The following is a 25,826-nucleotide window of genomic DNA, read 5'->3' on the forward strand; positions in this document are numbered from 1 at the left end:
TGTTGTTATATGTATTAAATATTATGTTTGTATTTTTCTAGATCCATGTAATAAAATAAAATCTTGTATAATAAATTTTGTATTAATTATAATATTTACTTTCTTTCCTTTTGAAGAAAATATGGAAATGCCTCAAATTTTATTTGGATCAATGATCAATCAAGAAGATATTTGTGTAATTGATAGTGGAACAACTCATGCTATTTTTAAAGACGAGAAATATTTTTCCAACTTGCTTAGAAGAAAAGCTAATGTTACTACGATATCTGGCAATTCCAAAATGATTGAAGGCTCCGGAAGAGCTACTATAATTCTGCCTAAAGGGACAAAAATTGTTATAGAAGATGCATTATTTTCTTCTAAATCTCCAAGAAACTTGTTAAGTTTTAAAGATATCCGCAGAAATAGATATCATGTTGAGACACTAACTGAAATAAATACTGAATATCTTGGTATAACCAAGAGTGTCTCAGGCCAGAAATATATTTTGGAAAAATTACCAACTCTGTCATCTGGCCTATATTATGCAAAAATTAGTGCAATTGAAGCAAATATGATCGTAAACCAGAAGTTTACTGATCCAAATATATTTGTGCTATGGCATGATCGAATAGGTCATCCTGGATCAATAATGATGAGACAGATTCTTGAAAATTCAACTGGACATCCTTTAAAGAACCAGAAGATTCTTACAAATGATGAATTTTCATGTGCTGCTTGTTATCAAGGCAAATTAATTGCCAGACCATCGACCCTGAAGGTTGGCATCGAATCTCCTGGCTTTTTAGAGCGTATACATGGAGATATATGCGGACCTATTCATCCACCTAGTGGATTGTTTAGATATTTTATGGTCCTAATAGATGCATCATCTAGATGGTCTCATGTGTGCTTATTATCATCTCGCAACCTGGCATTTGCAAAGTTGTTAGCACAAATAATAAGATTAAGGGCGCAATTCTCAGATTATCCAATTAAGGCCATTCGCCTTGATAATGCTGGAGAATTTACATCCCAAGCTTTTAATGATTATTGCTTATCAATTGGGATAAAAATTGAACATCCTGTTGCTCATGTTCATACTCAAAATGGCCTTGCAGAGTCATTTATTAAGCGCCTACAATTAATAGCAAGACCTTTACTAATGAAAACAAAATTGTCTATTACTGTTTGGGGTCATGCTATCTTACATGCAGTAGCACTTGTACGTCTAAGACCGACACATTATAATAAATACTCTCCGTCACAATTAGTATTTGGTCATGAACCAAATATAGCCCATTTAAGAATTTTTGGTTGTGCAGTATACGTGCCTGTAGCACCACCACAACGTACAAAAATGGGCCCTCAACGAAGGTTGGGCATATATGTTGGGTTTGACTCACCCTCCATAATTCGATACCTTGAACCGTTGACTGGAGATTTATTCACTGCTCGATTTGCAGATTGTCGGTTTGATGAAATAATTTTCCCGCAATTAGGGGGAGAGAAAAAGGAACCCGAAAAAGAAAAAGAAATTGCATGGAAAGTTTCATCACTATCACATTTTGATCCACGCACCCGCACATGTGAACAGGAGGTCCAGAAGATCATCCACTTGCAGAAAATAGCAAATCAAATGCCAGATGCATTTACTGATTTGAAACGGATAACTAAGTCACATATCCCTGCAGTGAATGTACCTATCCGGATTGATGTCCCAAAAGGACCATCTACAAGTATCATAGCTTCTGAATCCCAAACACGCCAGAAGCGTGGTAGACCGTTGGGTTCAAAGGATAAAAATCCTGAAAAAGAAGCGTAAGAAATAATAAAGATGATACTACACATGGACTTCCTGAAGAAGGTCAAGGTTTGAGTAATCTTGATATTCCTGAAGAAATAAGTGAATCCGAGACTCAAGTGAATGAAGAACTTTCAATAAGTTCTACCGGTGATGAGATAAATTTAGATCGATCAAAAATTACGGTTGATAATGTTTTTGCATATAATGTTGCAATTAACCTCATGCAAGATAGTGAAAGTCTTGAACCTAAATCCGTCGAAGATTGTCGACGTAGATGTGATTGGCCAGAATGGCAAAAGGCAATTCAATCAGAATTAGACTCACTTGCTAAACGTGAGGTTTTTGGACCTGTAGTCCAAACCCCTAAAGGTGTAAAACCAGTTGGTTATAAATGGGTTTTTGTGCGAAAACGAAATGAGAAAAATGAAATTGTAAGATACAAGGCACGCCTTGTTGCACAAGGATTTTCTCAAAGACCGGGAGTCAACTATGAAGAAACATATTCACCAGTTATGGATGGAATAACTTTTCGATATCTCATCAGTTTAGCTGTACATAAAAATCTTGAAATACATCTAATGGATGTAGTTACAGCTTACCTTTATGGTTCACTTGATAATGAAATTTACATGAAAATTCCAGATGGATTAAAATTGTCTGAAGCATGTAAAAGGTCTCGGGAAATGTACTCAATAAAACTGCAAAGATCATTATATGGTTTAAAACAATCAGGGCGTATGTGGTATAATCGCCTCAGTGAGTACTTGATAAATGAAGGCTATATAAATGATGTCATTTGCCCATGCGTTTTTATTAAGAAAACGGAATCAGAGTTTGTGATACTCGCCGTTTATGTTGATGACATAAATCTTATTGGAACCCCTGAAGAGGTCCAAAAGGCGGTTGAATATCTAAAGAAAGAATTTGAAATGAAAGATCTCGGAAAGACAAAACTTTGTCTAGGCCTACAAATTGAACATTTAGCAGACGGAGTTTTTGTCCATCAATCTGCCTACACTGAGAAAATCTTAAAAAGATTTTACATGGACAAAGCACATCCATTAAGTACTCCAATGGTTGTTCGATCACTTGAAGTGGAAAAAGATCAATTTCGACCTCCAAGAGAGGATGAAGAAATTCTTGGTCCTGAAGTACCATATCTTAGTGCTATTGGTGCACTTATGTATCTTGCTAACGCAACTAGGCCTGATATAACATTTTCTGTTAATTTGCTAGCAAGGTATAGTTCATCCCCAACGCGAAGGCATTGGAACGGTATCAAACATATTTTGCGATACCTGAAGGGTACTATTGATATGGGTTTGTTTTATACTTACAAAAGTTGCGTAGACCTTATTGGTTATGCAGATGCAGGTTATTTATCAGACCCACATAAAGCTCGATCTCAGACAGGTTATCTGTTTACACACGGAGGGACTGCTATATCATGGCGATCTACAAAACAGTCCATTGTTGCTACTTCTTCAAATCATGCAGAAATAATAGCAATTCATGAAGCAAGTAGAGAATGTGTGTGGTTGAGATCGATGATACAGTTCATCAAAGAAAGATATGGTCTGGAAAATAATGTTAAAGTACCCACAATTATATTCGAAGACAATGCCGCGTGTATAGCTCAATTGAAAGGTGGCTTCATAAAAGGAGACAGAACGAAACACATTTCACCTAAATTATTCTTCACACATGATCTTCAGAAGAACGGTGAAATTGATGTACAACAAGTTCGTTCAAGTGATAATCTTGCAGATTTATTCACAAAGGCATTACCAACATCAACTTTTGAGAAGCTAAGGCATAAGGTTGGAATGCGTCGTCTCCAAAATATCAAATGAAGTTTTCATCAGGGGGAGTAAAATACGCGCTGCACTCTTTTTTCCTTAACCAAGGTTTTGTCCCACTGGGTTTTCCTGGTAAGGTTTTTAATGAGGCAGCAATTAAGGCGTATTACTAGATATGTAGACACAACATCTATGGAAGCACATTACACGTGTACATCCAAGGGGGAGTGTTAGAAAGATTAGTGGATGTTAGGTATAATATTTATATATATAAGTGGGGCCCACTGATAAGTGGGCAACCCACTGATTTTCTCTCCTTTTAGCCTATTTGTTTGCCTATATATTGAAGGCATATAGGTGAAGTGAAGGCGTGCATCGAAATACAAATACATTTGCTGTTTTTCTCTTCTCCTCATTTCTCTTATATCTTTATTCTCCTTTTTTATCTTTTATTTGTTCTGTTGCCAATTTAATTTACAACAAGAACCACCTAATTAGGCAAGTGGAATATTCAAGTAATTAATGAGACAAGATTGTGACAAGAAGCAAAAGGTCATTAAATAAAATAGTACCAATTGTAAAAGAGTAAGAGTTACACAAAATAATAGATTAGTTTCACTTAGATGTTTTAATTATATCGTTCATGATTAATTACGTCTATTCGAATATTTTTTATACTTGCATTTTCGATCAAATTAAACCTCCTGGGTCTTCAGTGCTACGTTCAAGTAACTTACATATCATTTTATTTTCTTCTACTCATTAATTTGATCATTATATTCATAGCTTTCACGATTAGTACGAGTTCTTCAAACTGATCACTTACATTATGTTTTTAATATTCACTATATATATCTTAATTTAAATCAACGTTACGTTATAATTAATATTTTTTAGATATAAATAGTAGTGAATTCTATTTCAGTCACCCCGATGACAAGTCTGTATTTGAACTATGTTATATCTAGTTCATATTAACCTTATCCCTAGTTCATTAGTGTTCAATTAAAGATACAAACTTTAAAAGTTTTACTTCAAGAATAATGTAGGTTGGATTATCAATAGACTAATAATACAAAAAGAAATATTAAAAATTCTATTTTGTGATATCAAAATACTAAAAATGAGATGTCAAATGAAAATGTAATAAGTAGTGGCTACTACTACTATGAGACCAGGCCTGGCCAAGCTTGAGGGTCAATAGAATCGATCGACAATTTTTTCAACAATTAGTGGACTACACTCATGAAACATGCTTAATATCTTTAATTCTTATTTAATGACACATAAATATTTAAAAAATTGCCATTAATTAAAACAAAATGAGTACTTATTAGCACATGTATTAGACCCGGCCTAGCCAAGTTTGGGTGCTTATGAAGTTGGTCGACTAATTTCTAAAAAAAATAGTAGACGAACTCACACAAAACATTTAAAATCTTAAATTCATATTTAGTGATACTGAAATATTGAAAAAAAAAAGACATTGTTAATGAAAAGACAACGATTACTGGTCACCAGGCTTGTGAGGCCTGGCCGACCTACTTTGAGGGTCAATGGAGCTGGTCAACTAATTTCTGAAAAATCGATAATATTACAATAATTAGAATACAATTTTATGTCTTAAATAATTACCCCCTTCGTTTTCTTTTACTTAAATCGTATTGACTTGACATTTTTTAAAAAAAAAATATTTAATAGAAATGATTATTAAATTAACTTTATCAATTATTTGTTGAAAATTTAAATTTAACTACTAGTACTGTATATAGTTATTTAAGTATAAAGATAGTGTTAGAGAAAAATAATAAATTTATCTTGATTTGTTAAAATAAATAAATAAAAAATAAAAAATATTTTAATATAAAGACCGAATAAAATAAAATAGATAGTATTTTAATGCACATTTTAATACTAGAATGGTTTGCCCGTGCAATTCACGGATCAACACATCAATTGGTATATGTTTGACATTTTTTATTTAAGAAGATGGTGGGAAAAAAATAATTTGATAAAAAAAATACTATATTGGATCAAATATACATTAATATCCACTATTAAAAGAGACAAGTACACTATGTAGTTAAACGTTAAAATTCATCGCTAATTTTATTTAATGATAAATTAGCAATAAATTTATGTTAGCTATGAGCAAATTAACGACGAATTAGTGATGAAAATTGCTTATATTTCTATTTGAAAGTGATTTTATTGATTGGCCAAAATATTTTTAACCTTCCAACCACTTGATCAAATTAACATGCTCTTATTCTTAATGAAATCCAATACTAACTACTTATATATTAGAAATAATAAGATAGTTTTACACTAAAATCTCTTGCACAACACATGGAAAGTAGTGGCCAAATACAACTTTGCCTTGAACTTGTTTCTTCAAATAGATTTGGTTTCAAGTATTTGAATTATATGTAAATAAGTGTATATCATATAATTCAATTCATTATTTTAATTTTAAACTTAAAATATAGAATTTGAAAAATAAATATTTTAAATTTCTTCCCACAAAATTGCAAGTTGGAGACACTCTTGTGGTTGATATGGACATTTTAATAACTTACATCTATAGTCCATATTTTAGTTTGATCACCTTTTGGAAATCTGTGTCTAGTCTAGAACTGTCTTTCTCCAAACAAAAGACCACTTAAATAAATATACCTTTTTTATTTTTTATTTTTGTAGCGTACGACACTTATTTTGAAAATTTAATTAATTTTCATCCATGCTATATAAGGTGATTAAAAATCGAGGAAAGCATTTCTTATCAGAATGATTCTATTCATCTTTATCACAATCGTTGTTGATAGTAAATAGAAAATATTTTTCAAAAGTAAAGTTGTCTTTAGTATTATGTCCTCGATTGTCAATTTTAGAGGCTGAAATGAGCAACCTATAGACAAATTTATACTAATAATTCTTGTTACACAACACATTAGGTTGGCAATTATGTATTAATACAAGATAATTTGACTCAAATTATTTATCGTATTTTTATTTACCACGCTTTTGAAAAAAATATTAATTAAAATAATATTAAATTTTTTTTACTGTCATTTATATTTCAAAATATAATTATGATCTTCATTAAGTATTTACTCTATTAAGGTATTTGTCATCTATTAATGATAAAATAGGAAAATAATTAATTTTGTTTTGTACTTCTGAAACAATAAATAATTTGAGAAATTATTTTTGAAAATGACAACAAGACAAAGAGAATAGTTAATAAATAACTATACTTTAATTTTATATATCCTAATCAATTATTATCAGTCAAAGAACAACTTTATATTATATATAGTAGATACGGCAGCCTCGTGTTGCACAACAGTGGCTAAATACAACTTTGCCTCGAACTTATTATTCAAATGGTTTCAAATATTTGACTATTCCTCTCGTTTCATAGTGATTGTCCTATTTTACTTTTTAAAAGTGAAGCATTTCGAAAATAAATTGATTGAATCGTGATTAGAGTTACTGTTCATGGCAATTGTCACGCTTTATCAAAGCAATCTCCTATTCCACCTCCTTAACCCTAGCTTAATAAGGTAGACTGATTGAAGAGTAGCTACAATAACTGGTCATTGACGATTGTCTGACATATTTTGTAGAGCGACCTCTTATTTGACTGTCTAAATCTTAGATAGCGTAAAAAATACTAAGAGTTAGTTCTCTATGTTTTTTATTAATTATATGGGTACTTTTATCGAGATATGTTTGTTATGAAATGATAGGTGCTTTGAAACGAAGCTAGAGCCAAATTTTAAGATTTATGGGTCCTGAATTGCCACCAAATCGATATAACTCATCTTAGCTATTAGGATCATAATTAAATATTAATACCTATATATTAGTTCAAACCATAAATAATACACTACCTCCTCCCATGCTTATAATTGGAATATCATAGAGTTTTTGTCAATTTAAAAAAGTTATGATACAATAAGTCAAAATAAGAAAGGTAAGTATAAGTGCATAATATTTCAAGATCACAAAATCTTCATATAACTCTCTTTAGTCAAGTCAATCCTTTTCAAACTTTTAAGTTCCATCAATCAATTTCATGTTTGCTGGTCAAAATTTGTTTCTTCATTTAAAGACACTAATAAAATGTATTAAATTTTAACCTAAATGAAAAAAACATTTATCTTGAATTACATGCATCCCTATCTTAAATTAGTCAAATATTGGCTTTATTGTTCATAAATAAGGGTGGAATATAATACATATTCTATTAAATATTTAATAGTAACAAATATTTATATTATTGAGTTTTTTAGTAATCTTATACTGTTTGATTACTAGATGTATATAAATATTGTATACAAGCTGGATCTCATTTTATGTATCATTGTTTGATGTTTAAGTTCAGTAAGTAGATAGATAGTTCACACTTTTTAGTTTTCAAATACTCCACCGGTCTCATTTTATATTGGATCATTCAGATTTTGAGAGTGGTACATTTAAATTTTAATCATGATTTATATTTATATATTTAAAAACTATATAAAAAGTACTATAAATTATAATAAATGAAAATTCAAAACAATTACAAGGCATATGATATAATTATGGTAAAAAACTCGTTTAATTCATGAAATTTGAAAGGCACCACATATATTGAGACGAAGGAATATAAGGCCTCATTTATTTTCATTAAGATTAAGATGTTTGAATCTGAATTTACATATGAATAGTAAGATGTGCATTAAGATTAAGACGTTTGAATCTAGATGCACATCTGAATATTAAGATGTGTATTAAGATTTAGAGGTCTGAATCTGAATACACATATGTATATTAAGATGTTACATTAAGATTTGAATATTAAATAGTTAAGACTGTTTGTTTTCTAAACATTTGAATGTATAAAAATTGTCTTTATTTACAAAATAAGAAATATAAAATTCAAACAAAATACTGAATTGATCTATAATATTATATTAATAGTGAAATGATACTCATAACTAATGATAGTGGTGAATGATGATGGCGATTAGCGATATATAATAATGACTAATATTGGTAATTATCGATAGTGATTAGTGAATGTAATAATGGTTGGTGGTGATGCTTGTTATTGGTGGCTAATGGTGATGACAGTTAATTTTTGTGATTGACGGTAGTTGTGGTTGGGTTGAGTATGGTGGTTGTGGATAATAGGTGATGTGATTGGTGATAATTGTGGTTGGGTAGAGGATGGTAGTCATGGATAGTAGGTGGTGGTGATTGATGGTGGTTGTGTGTGGTGGGTGAAAGTAGATGGAGTGATAGTGAACTTTCATATTTGTAGAAATTTTTAAATACACATCTTAATGATATTAAGACTTTGTTATAGATTTTATTTATTCAAATCTATTCAGACCTATTAAGTGATTGTAAAATAAGAAAAACAAACGCACTTAATAATTAAAATTCAGACCTTGAAAGCAAACAAACTTAATAACTAAGATCTAAATGATTAAGATGAAGACATTCATTAAGTGCAAGCAAATGAGGCGGAAGTAATCTCTTGCTAGCAATTTTCCTGTGTTGTAGATAGAGCTAAGCATACTTTGGGAAAATTCAAAACTTAAACCACAATTCGAGTTTTATGAATTTTTTATTTGGATATTCAGATTACGAATTGAATTTTAGATTTAATTTTTAAGAAATTCATATTAAAATCTATCTGACATAATTTTACTTTGTTTAGATTTGGAATTTCCTTGATAACAATTTCATTTTTTGAATAAATATTTCATTTGGATGACTATTGTGGTGTGAATGAGAAAATATTAAGGCAATTGACATGGATACTTCATTAGGATATCCATTTTTCTAAGAAGAAGAAACTCGGACTTATATAACCAAAATCCAAAATTCAAAATAACCAAAGCTTATTAATTTAAAACCGATCCAATCCAAACTTATTTAAATTGGAATTGAATTTTGGATTTTTAAATCAGAAAATTGAATGTTTAACTCAAAAATTTCACATTCAATCGGAACTATCCGAATGCCCACCCCAACTTGTATATTCTTCTATTGGGATTTTTTTTTGGTAAACTTTACCTAAATCCCATAATGAAAAGGCCCAATTACAATGTATCCCTCATTTATCTTAAATTACCTGATTTCCCTTCTTCTTTTTTCAAATTTCTGATAAATTACTTATAATGCTGATACATCAGGTTTTAGGTGTAGAATAATTAATGTTGTTGAATTATTTATGGGTAGTAATGTAATTTAAGTTATGACTGGTTGTTTCAATCAATTACCGTGCTAATTAAGGCAAAGAATCCTTTTAAAAAAGAAACAGTTCTGAAGATGAAGGACAACTCAAAAATAGAGCATAAGTGCGAACTTTGAATCAAGATGAATATCGCGATACTACTGAGACATTCTGGAGTTTGGCAATCCAAGGTGAGTTATGAACGATACAAAAGTGATGGAATCGTAGTGGGCGAAAATGTATCGTACTCGATTCTAAAAACAACAATCGCTGCTGAATTGACCATAGATGAATCAGTGAAAAATATTGAAATCCGATACATAGTTCAAGGTAATGCATCGCCAATGATTATTCATAATGATATGGGTGTTAATCTTTACATAGAGTTGAAAAAGAACGAGCCGGGATTCGTAAAGTATCCCCTATGCATAACAACATCAGATAGAAAGAGACGTGAGTTACAAACATTTGACGCTACATCTGGAGCAATTGTTTGTGCCGAACCAAACACGAATGAGTCACAAATTTTTGGTTTAGTGAAATCTGGTAATGTTGCAGCTTGTTATATACCAGAATTTAATGTGACGAACTACATAACTGATACAAATGGTGCGGAAGTGAAGGAGAATCAATTGTATAAGGACAAAGCAACACTAGTTGATCTAATGGCCAAATACAAAATTGATAATGGATTCAATTTCAAAGTTAAAAAGATCTGACAGTAAAAGGTATGTGCATTTGCTGAATTTGAAAATTTGATTTTGTAGAGTTAATTTTGTTGGTTAATATTCATGATACATACTTAGTATTATGTATCAAGCACAATAGTTAGAAAAATTGCTTTCAGAATGTATCAGATACATAAGATTCTCTATGTATCTGATACAGGTTAATATTTTTTTATTTTACCTGTCATGATACATCATAACATTATATATATAAGTCAGTTCAATACTTTTCCTAGATATACTGTTGATTTTGTAAAGTTAATTTTGTTGGTTAATATTCATGATACATACTGATACATACTAAGTATTATGTATCAAGTACAACAGTTAGAAAACTTGCTCTCAGAATGTATCAGATACATAAGATTTTTTGTGTATCTGATACAGGTTAATATTTTTTTATTTTACCTTTAATGATACATCATAACATTATGTATAAGTCAGTTCAATACTTTTTTCAGATATACTGTTGATTTTGTAAAGTTAATTTTGTTGGTTAATATTCATGATACATACTAATACATACTAAGTATTATATATCAAGTACAACAGTTAAAAAAATTGTTGTCAGAATGTATCAGATACATAAGAATCTCAGTGTATCTAATACAGGTTAATATTTTTTTATTTTACCTGTTATGATACATCATAACATTATGTATATAACTCAGTTCAATACTTTTTCCAGATATACTGTTGATTTTATAAAGTTAATTTTGTTGTTTATATTCATGATACATACTAATACATACTAAGTATTATATATCAAGTACAACAGTTAAAAAAATTGTTGTCAAAATGTATCATATACATAAGAATCTCTGTGTATCTGATACAGATTAATATTTTTTAATTTTACCTGTTATGATACATCATAACATTATGTATATAACTCAGTTCAATACTTTTTCCAGATATACTGTTGATTTTGTAAAGTTAATTTTGTTGTTTATATTCATGATACATACTGATATATACTAAGTATTATATATCAAGTACAACAGTTAAAAAACTTGTTGTCAAAATGTATCATATACATAAGAATCTTTGTGTATCTGCTACATGTTAATATTTTTTTTATTTTACCAGTCATGATATATCATAATATTATGTATATAACTCAGTTTAATACTTTTCTCAGATATACTGTTGATTTTGTAAAGTTAATTTTGTTGTTTATATTCATGATACATATTATATATCTGATACATGTTTACTTTTCTTTTCTAAAAATATGCAGTTATGTGTTAATATGCTATTCAGATGACTGTTGTTGGAGAATGAAAGCATCTTGTTGGAAAAAATCTGATATATTCAAAGTGAGATATTTTAATAGTGAATATTCATGTGCATTAAGAGATAGGATTTTCAACAAAGTTCATGCTACAAAGGCTTTTTTAAGTGCATTCACGGCACCTAAATTGGTTAATCATAAAAGAATTCACACCCCAATGATATACAAGAGGATATTACAGCAGCGTATGAAATTGATATTACTTATCAACAAGCATGGCGTGCAAAAGAACATGCTTTGGAGATATTAAGAGGGAAACCTGCTGATGGATATAGACAGCTAGCTGCCTATATACATACATATGCTAAAAACCGTATATCCAAATTCGTACATAAGTATGCACAAGTCACCAACTGATGAGTTCATGTATCTATTCATAGCGTTAAGGTCATTGATGAGGGGGTTTCAGTTTTGTCGACCTGTAGTTGTTGTTGACGGTGCTCATCTTGATGGACCTTATAAAGGGACATTTGTATCAGCTAGCACACTTGATACATATGTTGTGTTCTGATACATCATCCACCTGTTGCATCGTGTTGGATTTACTTATGATATATGAGCATGGAATGTATCAATAACTATATATCATCACAGGTTTAGCAAATATCCATGTTGTGTTCTGATACATTACTTTTAATGTATCAATAGAAATATGTTGTTCAAATTGTTCTGGTTCATCTGATACAGTGTTATGCTCAGATACATCATCCACCTCTTGTATCCTGTTGGATGATTCTGCTTCCTGCAAATATAATAGCATATACTTATGAGAATGATAAATACAATGACAATTGAATATCTGATAGATGAAAATGAAATGTATCCAGTAGTTTAAAAGTATATCAAAATATAAATATTAATAATTACGTGATGTATCTACCTTAATATCTTTCTGGACATGAGATTGGTCATTTGCTGGAAGGGAATCAGATTTATTTGGATCATTGTGCTCCTCCAATAGAGTAGGTGCTTGTTGTTCTTCCACCACATGGAATGGTTGAACAAAATCAACTTTTTTAATTGGAAATGATGTGCCAGTCATGTGGTGCACTATATTGTCCATGGCTTTCAAAATATCAGTGTTATTTGAATCAATTTTATTCTCTAATCGCTTGAACTTTCGGTCAATCTTAATACAATAATATGAAAAAACATAATGTATCAACTTATTAAAAGTATATGTTTCTTAAATCTTATAGTAATAACTTACGTATTTCTTTAGAGACTTCTTTATGGACTTCTTTAATGCTTTGAATTGCATATGAATAATTTGCTCCGAATGACCGAAAGATTCACCGCCTACCCCTGACTTTGCCGCTGGATCTGTAGAAGTAGAAACAGGCTTTTCTGATGGATTTGGTGGTATGACATCCTTATGCATATTAGTTTTTTCTACTTGAATGGGTTTTTTTACCAGGGGTAGTCTTTTTTTTAAGAGAAGGTGGAGAAGATGTATCAGCAACATGACAGTATCTTCTTAATAATTATATGGATGATTTTGTTGAAAAGTCCTCAAATCTGAGGACTTCTTGAGGTTCTGGAAATTTAACCTTGGCAGCTGATGTAGCAGCTTCATAATGATGTTCACTGCAGAAATGACAACTGATTCAATTTCATCTTGAGATGGCACAATATTGGAGCATGGATACTGCAAAAATATTACTGACAGGAATCACATGTATTAGAACAAATACTATTGTATCAAAGGCAAGACTATATAATGTATCTTAAATGTTATGCATAATGAGTCAGTGCATAAATGAATAATCTTTAAGTACATTTAATAAGCACCAGATGGTATATTCATTTGCTATAATTATGAAAATGATTTCATAAAATATACCTCATTGAAGATGGTAGACATGAAGGTTTCAAATTTTGGCTTGAAGGCAACAACACACCAATTAAGAATTCTAGGAATTTGATGGCCCACTCTAACAGCAATTTCAGAAGGCACCTGAGATGCACATTCGTATATCCATGCATTCAAAGCGTATGTCATGCCTCCCAAATGATACATTTATTTGGCATTTGAAAACTCCTGCCTAATTACTTTTATCAATTTGAAAAATGTTATTTTATCCCATGGATATTGCTCATACCTACCATCCTCTACCATCTTAAAATCATCAACAGAAATAGGTGAATCACCTAGTGGAGAAAAAACAAAAGTGTGGATGAAATAGAGAATGACTATCTGAACAGCGTCTTCATTTGTTTTCCATCCTCCAACCAGAAAACGCTGAACGAAACATCCTTTGTTTACCCTATTTTTTACACCAGGTAAATATCTAGACAACAATCTACTTGTTGGTGCATTTGGGTACCAAAAATCATTGATATTATCGATACATCGCAAACCAGTAATAATAGCAAATTTCTTGATTGTGAATATGAGTATATTACGCTACATGTGACGAATGCGCAATTCCTCTTTGTTTGTTTGCTCTACCTCAAGAAGTAAGAGGTATTTGATGATTTGTTCTTGAAAATTGCATTGTGGCATATCTAGATAGTGACCAAATATGGTTTGTCAAAATAATTATACAGCTTCATCACCTATTGATGATTTGAAATCATCAATAAAATTAGTTATATATGCAGTGCCGAATCTCAGGGAGTGTGAAAGGATCTTCTTGATGACGTACTTCATTCCCTGCATTGACATGGAAACTGATTAAATACAACTTAATCTTGATACATAAACAAGATGTATCAGAAGTATTATAGCTTGATACATGAGAATCTGATACATAAATAAGATATATCAGGACCAATAAAGCTTGATACATGAGAATTCGATACAAAAACACGATATAGTATTAAAACTTGATACATAAGAATCTGATACATAAAATAGATGTATCAGAAGTAGTAAATCTTTAGAACAATGACATTTAAAATAATAATAATAGAAACACGATGTATTAGAACTATTAAAGCTTGATATATGAAAATCTGATACATAAACAAGATGTATCAGAAACAGTAAATTCTGATACATGAGAATTTGATACAAAAATACAATGTATCAGAAGCATTAAAGGTCGATACATACGAATTTGATACATAAAATTATATGTATCAAAAGCAGTAAATCTTCAGAAAAAATAACATTTAGAAAAAAACACATCTAATATGAACTCATACCTTTGAGAGATTAGGGTGTGTTGTAACCCCTTCAATCTTCTTGTCGGCTTCTTTGGGTGCATGTTGAACTTGAAATTTCGATTTCAATTTCTCACGTAGCTTATCCATCACTGATGGATCGTTACGATATTTGGATCTAACCTCATTCGGTAAAACAAGAATTTCTTGATTTTTATTCAACTGAGTGAGACCAACACTAGAAGATGGAGCGGATTTCATGTGTATCAGTGAACAATATGACTAAAAAAAAATTACAGAAGAAAACAGAGGAAATCGAAGGAGGTGAGAATGAAGTGAGATACCAGTTAAGGAAAAACTTGAATATACCTTATTTAGAAGCTTGAAATTGAGTAATAGATAGACTGAAATTGGAAAAAAAAATCTGTCGACGACGAGGCTGAAGAATAAGAGTGAATTTAGAATAATTGATATAAGGTAAAAATGATGTATCAGTGAAAGAGTGAGAGAGTTAAAAAAAGATGAATTTTTAATATTTTTTCAACTGATAAAGAGTATTAGTAAATATGGTAATATAACATGTGTAAATGGATATTTTTTCCTTTTTTTTTCTTGGGCTAGTTTCAGCTTTGATATATGGGCTTGCTATTGTTTTGGCTTTGATATATGGGCCTTCTATTTCAGTATCACTAATCAAGGGAAACTTACATAAATATACAATATTAAGAAAATATTTATCATTTATAGAAATAAATATTTTTTTCAGTGAACACTTATAATACATTTATAATACAATTTTAATACATATTGCAGAGAACTATTTATAAAACATATATAATACAAGTTTTATAGATAGATAATACATTTATCACATATTTTAATAAATTTATAATACATTATGTTAGTTTCTTACTACACAAACATAATATATATTTTAAAACACTTATAATACATTTATATTGTATGCATAATTCACTTTTAATACAAGTGTAGATTTATCATAGTATTGCTATATATTGTTATAAATGGTAATAAATAAAAAATATCGCTAAAATCGGTAATTAATTTTTAAAAATCACTCAATCAAGTAATTTTTCCACTAATCAATATAATGGACAAAATAATGAGACAAAATTCAGAATAGCATTCATGTAATTGAAATAAATTACGGATTTGAGTTGTGAAAATAGCCATTAATATTTGTATTAGTAAGTAGTAACCTTCCCCCAATCAACATAGCTATCTACAATTGTGGACCTTTTAATACAAGACGATGAGTATACAGTGGCGGAGACAGATTTATCATTTTAAAAAAATTAATATCTACTATAGATAGTGTGTGATTTTCTGGTAAAATGTGTAACCCCTTTCTACCCCTCCGTTTTTATGGGTACGTCACTATCTAATACCGTGTTCGTTTTAATCTATGTGAACATATATATTTAACCTTCGTAAAGTTTAAGAAAATAATTATTATTTTCTTGAAATTTATGGATTGTGATCTTAAATATGACATAACATGTGTGTGGCAATAAAAATTTCTCATTAAAAATAAAATAGAAAATGTAAATTTATTTATTTTTTAAAATTTTAATTAGAGTAATTCTTTTTTAAACGGACCAACAAAAATATATTCACAATTGATTGAAATAATGAGTATCACCATAATTAACTATCAAGGCAAGTTTTGCCTAAAATCAAATAAAAATTTGTAGTGACTTGTCAAGATTTGACTCTCAATTCTAGCAAAAAAATTATTTTCAAGGTCAAAACTTAAACGATGACACTAAATGTAATAATTTGTGCAACTCACTCTTTTAAAGAAAAATTAATTATACGACTTGTCTTTCACTGATCTTTAATTTCCTCTAAAAATTGAATTTATGCCCCAGTTTAGAATACGATACATAACTTATAAAATATTATATATGATGTAAAAATACAAATTTATGTCTCATTAAAAAAATTATTCATTCCAAAAAATAAAAATTAAAAACCTAACATAAAATAGGAAACAAAGTGCAAATGAGTAATATTTTAAGTGGTTTATAATGAGCTCCTCCAATTTGGACCTCATCCTTTTGTATATTATCCTATGGCTAACATGTTGAAGCATAGAATATTATTCCAATGCCATTCACAATGCTTACCTTATCTTTTACCATACTATTTTCCCAGTCATAATTACAACTCAATTCAAACTGTTGTTAGCCTTCCGCAATCCTCCTCCTTTATTATCCGTCATAAATCGACCGTTAGACGATCTCTTGTACTTTTTTGTGCAAGGAGACGTGCTACATACGATGACGAAGATGAAGATGAAGATGATAATAATTTGGAATTAGCAATGCTAGAGTTTTATAGTCAATCTGTGAGAAATGAAGCTCTTCTTGTGAAAGCTCTTGTAGATGAAGAAGAAGTTGAAGTTCTAATTTTCAAGGTAATTTTAATTTTTGACTTCAATGGCTAAAAAAATTTCTCTGTTTCAATTTATGTGATGTAGTTTGATTGGACGCGAAGTTTAAAAAATATGATAAGACTTAGCATTTAGCAATGTTCCAAAATTATATTAAAAATGATATTTTATCATATAAGTGGAGATCCAACATACCAACATGGGTTGTGATGCAGTGGTGAGATTGTTTCACCCTTAACCTGAGGTCTCGCATTTTACTTGTCATGTTTTTTTCACAGTCATTAAGAAAGTTTTAACTAAAAACACAATTTAACCAAACTATCATTATTTATCCTTTATTTTCAATTTAATATTACTTTCTTTTTTATCACGTTAATCTCTCTATATTATTTTAATGACGATTGTTGTAGAGATATCTTCACCATATATGATTAATATTTTGTTGCTATTAGTCCATAGATATTTGATTAATTGTGCTATTTATTACTTTTAGGGGTTTTCATCGTGCTTGAGTTACAGGACTAGTCCAGATCCATCAAAAAGTGTGCTTCCATCAAGGGCAGTGATCAAATGCATAGACAGAATAAAAGGACCTTTTGACCCCTCAAATATTGTTTATTTGGAGAAAGGATTGACTGTGGAGGCCTTCAAGGATAGGATTCTCCCAAGGGCAAAATAGACTTCTAATCAAATTTCTCTAGAACATCGTATTTGTTCGGAAACATTTTGATTGTTATAGCAAAATTGTTGTTATAAAGGACATATAATATAATATAATATAGTATTGAAATCGACTCTAAGGAAATTTGAATAATGAAATATTATTGATTATAATAGAGAAATCAGATGTATTTGTAATATTCTCGTGACAACTACAAATTCAACTTGCAATTGCAGCTTTTGTATCATATACATGTTCAAATTTCTTGTTAGTAATATCAATAGAAGGTGAAGTGAGAATTTAAAATGTATTGATTTTTAGTTTGCCACCAAATCCATTTAATTACTAAATACGTTTCCTCGTCGTTTAGTTGCTAGTTAATTAGAGTTATGCATGTATCAATAATGATGAATTAGTTGTGCCGAGTGTTTAATTATTTATGTATTAGGTTCATCCTTTATCCTATATAAAATAATATACAAATTGATTCATGCCTTATAGTACATATTTTAGTTATGCAGTATTGTAATTAAATTGATAAAATCAAAATTATATTTGATTTGCTGAATTTTATACGTAGCAACTAAAATGCTATCAAACATGTTACTCCTAATTATGTTTATATTTAATACATGAATAATTTATTTCTTAATCAACAACCAAATAACAGCTACAAATTACACTCCTCGAATTTAAAATCTGATTCCGATTCTAACCATTGTAATTCTGTCCATACAAAAGATCCATCCAAGACAAATCTTAAAGAAAAATACTATCAAACATAGTAATACTAGTCATGTTAATTTTAATACTTGCAAATTTTACTTCTTAACCAGCAACTAAATAAATAAACCTTAAATATTAATTACAATCAGATTTAAAACCTGAATCTGACTATAACCATTGTAATTCCATCCATGCAAGAGATACATCCAAGACAAACCTTAAATAACAACATTATTATTATTACTATTATTATTATTATTATTATTATTATTATTATTATTATTAAAAATCCATTTAATTAATTTATTAATTACATAAAAATCACTTAACCCCGGAAAAAATTAATGGTTGTTTTTGCCTCCAAAAAAAACAACCAAGAATTTTTTTTTCCAAATAATTACTCAACCTTTTTTTCTTTCTTTCTTTTCTCTCTTTTTTGGAAACGAAGGAGAGAAAGAAAAAAAGTTTTTTTGTCCTCATGACGACGATTTTGGAGTAGCCAAATTTCCCTCAAAAACCTAAAGGCAAAAATTCTCTTTTTTCATCAATTTCCCAAACATCTTTAATTAAAATTTCTATTACCAAAACATAAATTTTGGTCATAGGAATTTGAAAAACTTTTAACGTTAACTTCTTCTTCCTAATTTCTCTTCGAAAAGCCTTTTTTCCGATAAAAAAAAAGAAATAAATTGTTATTAATCGTTGAAAATGGTGAGCGGGGTATTCTGTGGTGTTGTTCCTTTCATTTTCCGCAGGAAGCCTTCTTTGTTAAAGGTACTTTTTTCCTATATTTTTTCATATAATATCTAATATTAATAAAAATATATTTTGAATATGTAAAGATTTTTGTATTTGTATACGAAGAAAAAGGCATAATGTTGCATTTTTCATTATGCCAAAATATTGTTCATGCAAATATCAATGTGTTAATTAATGTTTCTTTCCATTCTATTGGGGGCCTCTCTGGAAATCCTTTTGTATAAACCAATTTTGATAAGGGAAACATTTTTTTGTTAAAAGAGTCTTGGCGGAACGGTAAGAGTTGTCGTTGTATGACGAAAAGGTCACGTGTTCAAATCAGAAAAAATAGCCTCTTATAGAATTATATACGGTGAATCTGGGTATAATAGACCCAATATGGTCGGGAAAGTTAACTTTGAGCATGAGGTGAGAGAACATTATCAGGCGCAACGGGAAGAGTTGTTGCCATGTAACAAAGAGGTCAGATGTTCAAACTGGAAAAAATAGCCTCTTATAGAAACGTAACATAAAACTGAATACAGGAAACCCAATGTGGTCAAGTATTTTTTTCGTGCATAATGGGAACTTCGTGCACCAAACTTTCCTTAACATATAAATTGATGAATGACAATACATTACAAAATAAAATAAGTACAATAAACCCAACATGGTCAGAGTCTTCCTCGCGCATAGCAAAAGGTTTGTGCATCAAGCTTCCCTTAGCATATAAATTGATGAATGACAAACCTTTCAAAAAATACGTACAATAGACCCAATGTGGTCAGGCTCTTCCTTGGCGCATAGCAAGAGCTTTGTGCACTGAACTTCCCTTAACTAGGCCCACCTTGAATTTTGACATATCAATGGATACCATTACTAACAATATCATTTTTTTCAGGAAGAAGACACACGTAAAACTAGGCGATTACATACTAGAGTAATAAAGAAATTACCTTCTATGTTGGTACCAAGAAGATCAAAAGCAAACAAAGGTTCAAAATCGCACAATTCCTGTGGAGTGAAACCACCAAAAAGTCCCAGATTGCACAATTCAAATGTGGTGAAAACACCAAAAAGTCCCGGGATGCACAATTCAAATGGGGTGAAAGCAACAAGAAGTCCAACTTTTCACAATTCATGTGGGGTGGCTAGCAACTTCAGAATAATGACAGGTATAAGAAACAAGATCATCACATTGAGACACTTGCTTGATCTTTCTCCTTGTGATGGCTCTGAATCTGCAAATGAGGTAACATCTATGAATTCTTCTATTAGTTTGTCTTCAATACTTGTTATATCACTCAGTTATGTTGCTCGGATTTTCCAAAAATTATGTTGCACAGACAACAATCGTAGCTACGTGGAGTGAAGGGTTGGTCAGTAGAACATCCTTCATCGAGAAATCATAGTGTATATGGAAAAAATTATACTACGTACATAGGTCAAAAATCACTTTTTTATTCATATATATTAAAGGCATAATATATAGATAGAGATCTGAATTTGGCCTCAAGTACTGACAACCGAACACTCAAAGTTTGACAACCGAGTTTAGACACATCAACTCGTTTCTTCGGTGTAAGTTGAACACTCGTACTTACAAAATGATCATCTAGACACCTCCAAAATTTATGTGTCACATCAGCCTTGGGTGTCTTGGAGACATAGTGAGGATGAGTTGAGGTATCTAGATGTACATTCTCAAAGTTGGAGTGTTTAGTTACCAATTGAAGCCAAGTTAAGGTAGACATCTATGTATTTTGTCTATATTAAATCTTGAACACATGAAGTTCCTAGTTTCGCCACCTGTATCGGATCCTCCAAAAATTCACTACTGTTAGAGGATCCGACATGCACCCGTCAATACTTTTGAAGAATCCGAGCAATATACCGTCACTTTACTCACTTAAATGTCAATCCCATTTTCAAAGAGAATAACAAGAAGTGTCTCTTTAACCAACTTTTTTTCTGTTATGGGCATGTTTTTCAACAGCTGCTTATATCAACTCTGAGAGATCTACATAAACTGTTTCCTTCAATCAATCCGAATTTTTCGTTGTCGAAAATAGATGGAACATCAATACATGAGGTAATTTACTCCCTAAGTATTGAACACTTTTAGTATATATGAAGTACTGTTGTTTTTAAGCAAAATCACAAATTATTGAGCTCACCAAATTTTCCCCCGTTTTTTTTCAGAAAGTGAGATGCTTTTGTGATATATTGAAATCAATTGGGGAAATGTGGACAGGAAATGATGAGTGGATGATTACATGCAAAGAGAATTCACACAGTAAACTAAATGATTTTGAATATGGTATGATCATCTCTCTGTAGCTTCTTGTCTGTCAATTTCTGTTATACTATCGTCTATGTATTCTCTTGTAATTTGGTTATCACACTATTTTGGTGTAGTTACTGTTCCTTTTTCAGAATACTTTGTCATGCTTTTTATAGTATTTTATCATTGAGCCATTCACTTCAGTTATTTCTTTTTCTATCTGCTTTGATATGTTTTTCTGTGAGTCGAGGGTCTATTGAAAACAACCTATCTATCTCTCAATATAGGGGTAAGGTCTGGGTATACTCTACCTTCCCAAGACCTCACTTATGAGATTACATTGGGTATGTTGTTGTATTTTTCTCTTTGATATGCATTTATAATTACTTTCTTATATTACCTATGTAGTGTTGGCATTGCTCGACGATATTATCAAGTTAGCTAGTGAAAGGATGTCAGAGATGATGCATGAGCATGAGGACGAGTCTGAGGATGAGGTCGAGCATGAGCATGAGGACGAGTCTGAGGATGAGGTCGAGCATGAGCATGAGGAAGAGTCTGAGGATGAGGTCGAGCATGAGCATGAGGACGAGTCTGAGGACGAGGATGATCAAACGAGAGAAACAAGTCCTTCACCTGACGCGTTTGAGAAGAATTTTTCGGAGATTTACTCGAGCAACAATTCCTCCCTTTCGAGCTCTCCAACTTCAGTCCTCCCTGAGATAATAACTAATGCCTCAAAGAAGAATGCAAAGGCTTCTATCACTTCCCCTCTTCTCCTATCACTCAAGGTTCAAGCTGTTGGAAACCAGAACCCGATTGAGGTAAGACATCTCTCGTTCCACATGATCCCCAATGCAAATCAAGATTCAAGTTATGCAGTTCATCTAGGAAGCAACGTCGATGAAAAGGGGTCAAATACAGAAGCAAATCAAGATTGTGAAATAATGGACTTACCGGAGATTCTGCTGAATAGCCTGGAGAAAGCATCGGAAAATGGTGGAATATTTTGGACTGGTGAATCAAACAGTCAAGCAGTCCCAGCTCGCGTTACATTTGATGTGCTTTTACCTCCATCTTCAATTTCTAGGTTGCAATCAAATGTAACAGAACAGGCATCAGTAACACCTTCTCCACACAATTTATCACCAAAAATCATAGAATCGCAAGTACCAACATCACCTCAGCCAGAACTTCAACCATATTCCTCGTGTGAGAATGAGGAACCAGCACCATCGTCACCACCATCCCATATTACATCAGGAAACACAGTAACACCTCCACCTCCACCACCTCCAATCACATCAAAAAATAGAGCCGTGCCTTGTCCTCCACCGCCACCTCCCAGGAAATCAGAAAATGTACATTCACCTCCACCTCCACCTCCACGTTCACCTCACAAAGGATTAAGGGGTATGGTAACCCCATATCCACTTCCACCAAAGGCATCAAATAGAGCAGCGCCACCACCCCCTCCACCGAAGCTAATGGGAAAGGTAGCTGCACCTCCACCACCACCAATGCCAATGGGAAAGAGAGCTGCAACTCCATCATCACCAAGATTTGCAGCACCAGCACCACCTCCATCCATGCAAATGAAAAAGGGAGGCACACCTCCACCACCACCACCAACTTTTTCAGGTGCCAAAAATCCACGGCTGAAGAAAGCAGCCACTAAACTGAAAAGATCATCACAAATGGGAAATCTTTATCGATCTCTTAAGGGGAAAGTTGAAGGATCTAGTTTAGATGGTAAACAAAAGGGAGGCAAGGGAAAATTTAATGCCTCAAAAGGAGGTAAACCAGGAATGGCTGATGCATTAGCTGAGATGACAAAGAGGTAATCTTCCTGAAATCTCAAATACTCCCTCCGTTTCAATTTGTTTGTCTTGTTTTGACTTGACACAGAGTTTAAAAGAAAGTAAACACGACTCATAATGTACTAAAATGCTCTTTAATTTTGTATTCTTAAACATGTCACGTGGAAAGCTAGAATTAAAGAGTTGCTAAAAAGGAAAAGAGGTATTCTTTTGAAACAGGTTGAAAAGGAAAGTGAGACAAACAAATTGAAACGGAGGAGTGATTATTTTTGGTATGAGGCAACTTTTTTCTATGATGTTTATATTTAATAATTATGAATTATATCACACAGGTCAGCATATTTCCAACAAATTGAAGAGGATGTTAAAAATCATGCAAAACTAATCAAGGAGATGAAGAAGGCCATTGCTTCTTTCCATACATCAGATATGTCTGAGCTCATTACATTCCACAATTATGTCGAATCTCACCTTGAGAAACTAACAGACGAATCTCAGGTTCATTTGATATTTCTTATTCTCTGTCATAATTAACCATTTCAGGATGTTGGCTTAACGATATTCTTGGTACAGGTCCTAGCAAGATTTGAAGATTTTCCTTGTAAGAAGTTGGAAGCGTTGAGGACGGCAGCAACCCTCTATTCCAAACTAGATTCAATAGTCTCTACTTTACAGAATTGGCAACCTGCCTCGCCTGTCGGCCAACATCTTGCCAGAGCTGAGAGGTACTTCAACAAGGTAAAAACTAAGTCCCTGAACCTCAAAACTTCCCAGGAAAACTTAATTTCGTGTTAGCAGTTCTAACAAATAGTTCTCTGATATAGATAAAAGGAGATGTGGACACTCTGGAAAGGACTAAAGATGAAGAATCCAAGAAACTAAAAACACATAAAATCCAGTTTGATTTCGGCGCCCTTGTACGTATCAAAGAATTGATGGTGGATGTTTCCTCAAACTGTATGGAACTTGCACTAAAGGTTGGTATAAATCAAAATCACTCTAATACTAAATCTTGTGAATAACTGATACAATGATATGATTTTAAATATATTTCTATGTATGTATTTAGATAGAGTAGATTTGTCATGATGTGATCATACCAGCACTAATGCACTAGATCCCATCAGAACTCTGATATTGAGCATGCTTAGTCAAGAGGAGTACTAGAATAGGTGATCCCCTGAGAAGTCCTCGTGTTGCATCCCTCTTCTTTCTTTTTTTTTAACAAAAAGAGTAGATTTGTCACGAAGTGATCATACCAGCCCTAACGCACTAGATTCCATCAGAATTCAGAAATTATGCGTACTTAGGCGAGAATAGTACTAGAATAGGTGATCTCCTGAGAACTCCTCGTGTTGCATCCCTCTTCTTCTTCTTTTTTTAAACAAAAAGAGTAGATTTGTCTAGGAATATGGTTCAAGAATCATCACGAACATCTCTAAAACTCGTATACCTACATTGATGTGAAATGCATAGAGTATCAGTCAGATCAACACTTTTTAAATCTATTTACATGGTATTCAAATTAACCACCACCACAAGGATCTTAGTAACTCAGTTGGTTGGCTCAGCTCCCTGAACATTCACCTTGTTGGTGAGGGTTCGAATTTGGTTATTTTTTTTAAATAATGTTGCAATGTCGAGTCAGGAAAAGAGAGAAGCAATGGCAATGGAAAAAGGAGCAGGACCAACAAATGAAGGGCGCAAAAAAGAATCAGCCACACAGCTTTGGAAGGCATTCCAATTTGCATTCAGAGTCTATACTTTTGCTGGTGGACAAGATGAGAGAGCAGAAAAGTTGACAAAAGAATTGGCCGAAGTGATTGAGACAGACCTTCATCATTAGACGGATAGTAGGTGGTACCCATTTTTTTCCCCAAACGAAAAAAAGAGGAAACAAAGAAAGTCACTATATAGGCTGCAATCGAGCAATCAGCACGTTGATGCTATTCTTGGAAAGCACCTTGTACATGCTTCATAAGCTACGATGTTCATGCTTATACCAGGAGAGAATTGCTAGACGAAATATCGTTATTTGTGTTAGACTGAGGGCAGAAATTGAGCTAAACTTTAGCTTTAATTTACCCTACCACTGTTGATACATACAATATATATCACACCTTAGTGACTGATTTTGTAGCATAACTATAGCAGCATACTGACTATTTTTTCCTAGTCGAATAAAAATGAATACACGTGTTACAACTATACGTTGATAGTATAACATAAAAGAT

General features: G+C 31.7%; 2 protein-coding genes and 2 pseudogenes across 2 annotated transcripts; all 4 read left to right on the plus strand.

Moving 5' to 3' along the window:
- Positions 1-9,960: 9,960 nt before the first annotated feature.
- On the plus strand, positions 9,961-12,350 carry LOC129894903 (uncharacterized; annotated as a pseudogene).
- A 4,664-nt stretch (positions 12,351-17,014) lies between these two features.
- Positions 17,015-18,271, plus strand: LOC129895334 (uncharacterized). Its single transcript, XM_055971042.1, has 2 exons — positions 17,015-17,387; positions 17,857-18,271. Exons 1-2 carry the CDS (start codon positions 17,043-17,045, stop codon positions 18,040-18,042), a joined length of 531 nt encoding a protein of 176 aa, XP_055827017.1. The 5' UTR covers positions 17,015-17,042; the 3' UTR covers positions 18,043-18,271.
- A 1,187-nt stretch (positions 18,272-19,458) lies between these two features.
- Positions 19,459-25,558, plus strand: LOC129896174 (uncharacterized). Its single transcript, XM_055972012.1, has 9 exons — positions 19,459-19,524; positions 20,390-20,740; positions 21,485-21,580; positions 21,691-21,808; positions 22,181-23,612; positions 23,925-24,090; positions 24,166-24,330; positions 24,417-24,569; positions 25,241-25,558. Exons 1-9 carry the CDS (start codon positions 19,459-19,461, stop codon positions 25,436-25,438), a joined length of 2,745 nt encoding a protein of 914 aa, XP_055827987.1. The 3' UTR covers positions 25,439-25,558.
- On the plus strand, positions 24,679-24,797 carry LOC129897962 (5S ribosomal RNA; annotated as a pseudogene).
- Positions 25,559-25,826: the final 268 nt, after the last annotated feature.

Source organism: Solanum dulcamara, chromosome 7, assembly GCF_947179165.1.
Source record: "Solanum dulcamara chromosome 7, daSolDulc1.2, whole genome shotgun sequence".
NCBI lineage: Eukaryota > Viridiplantae > Streptophyta > Magnoliopsida > Solanales > Solanaceae > Solanum > Solanum dulcamara.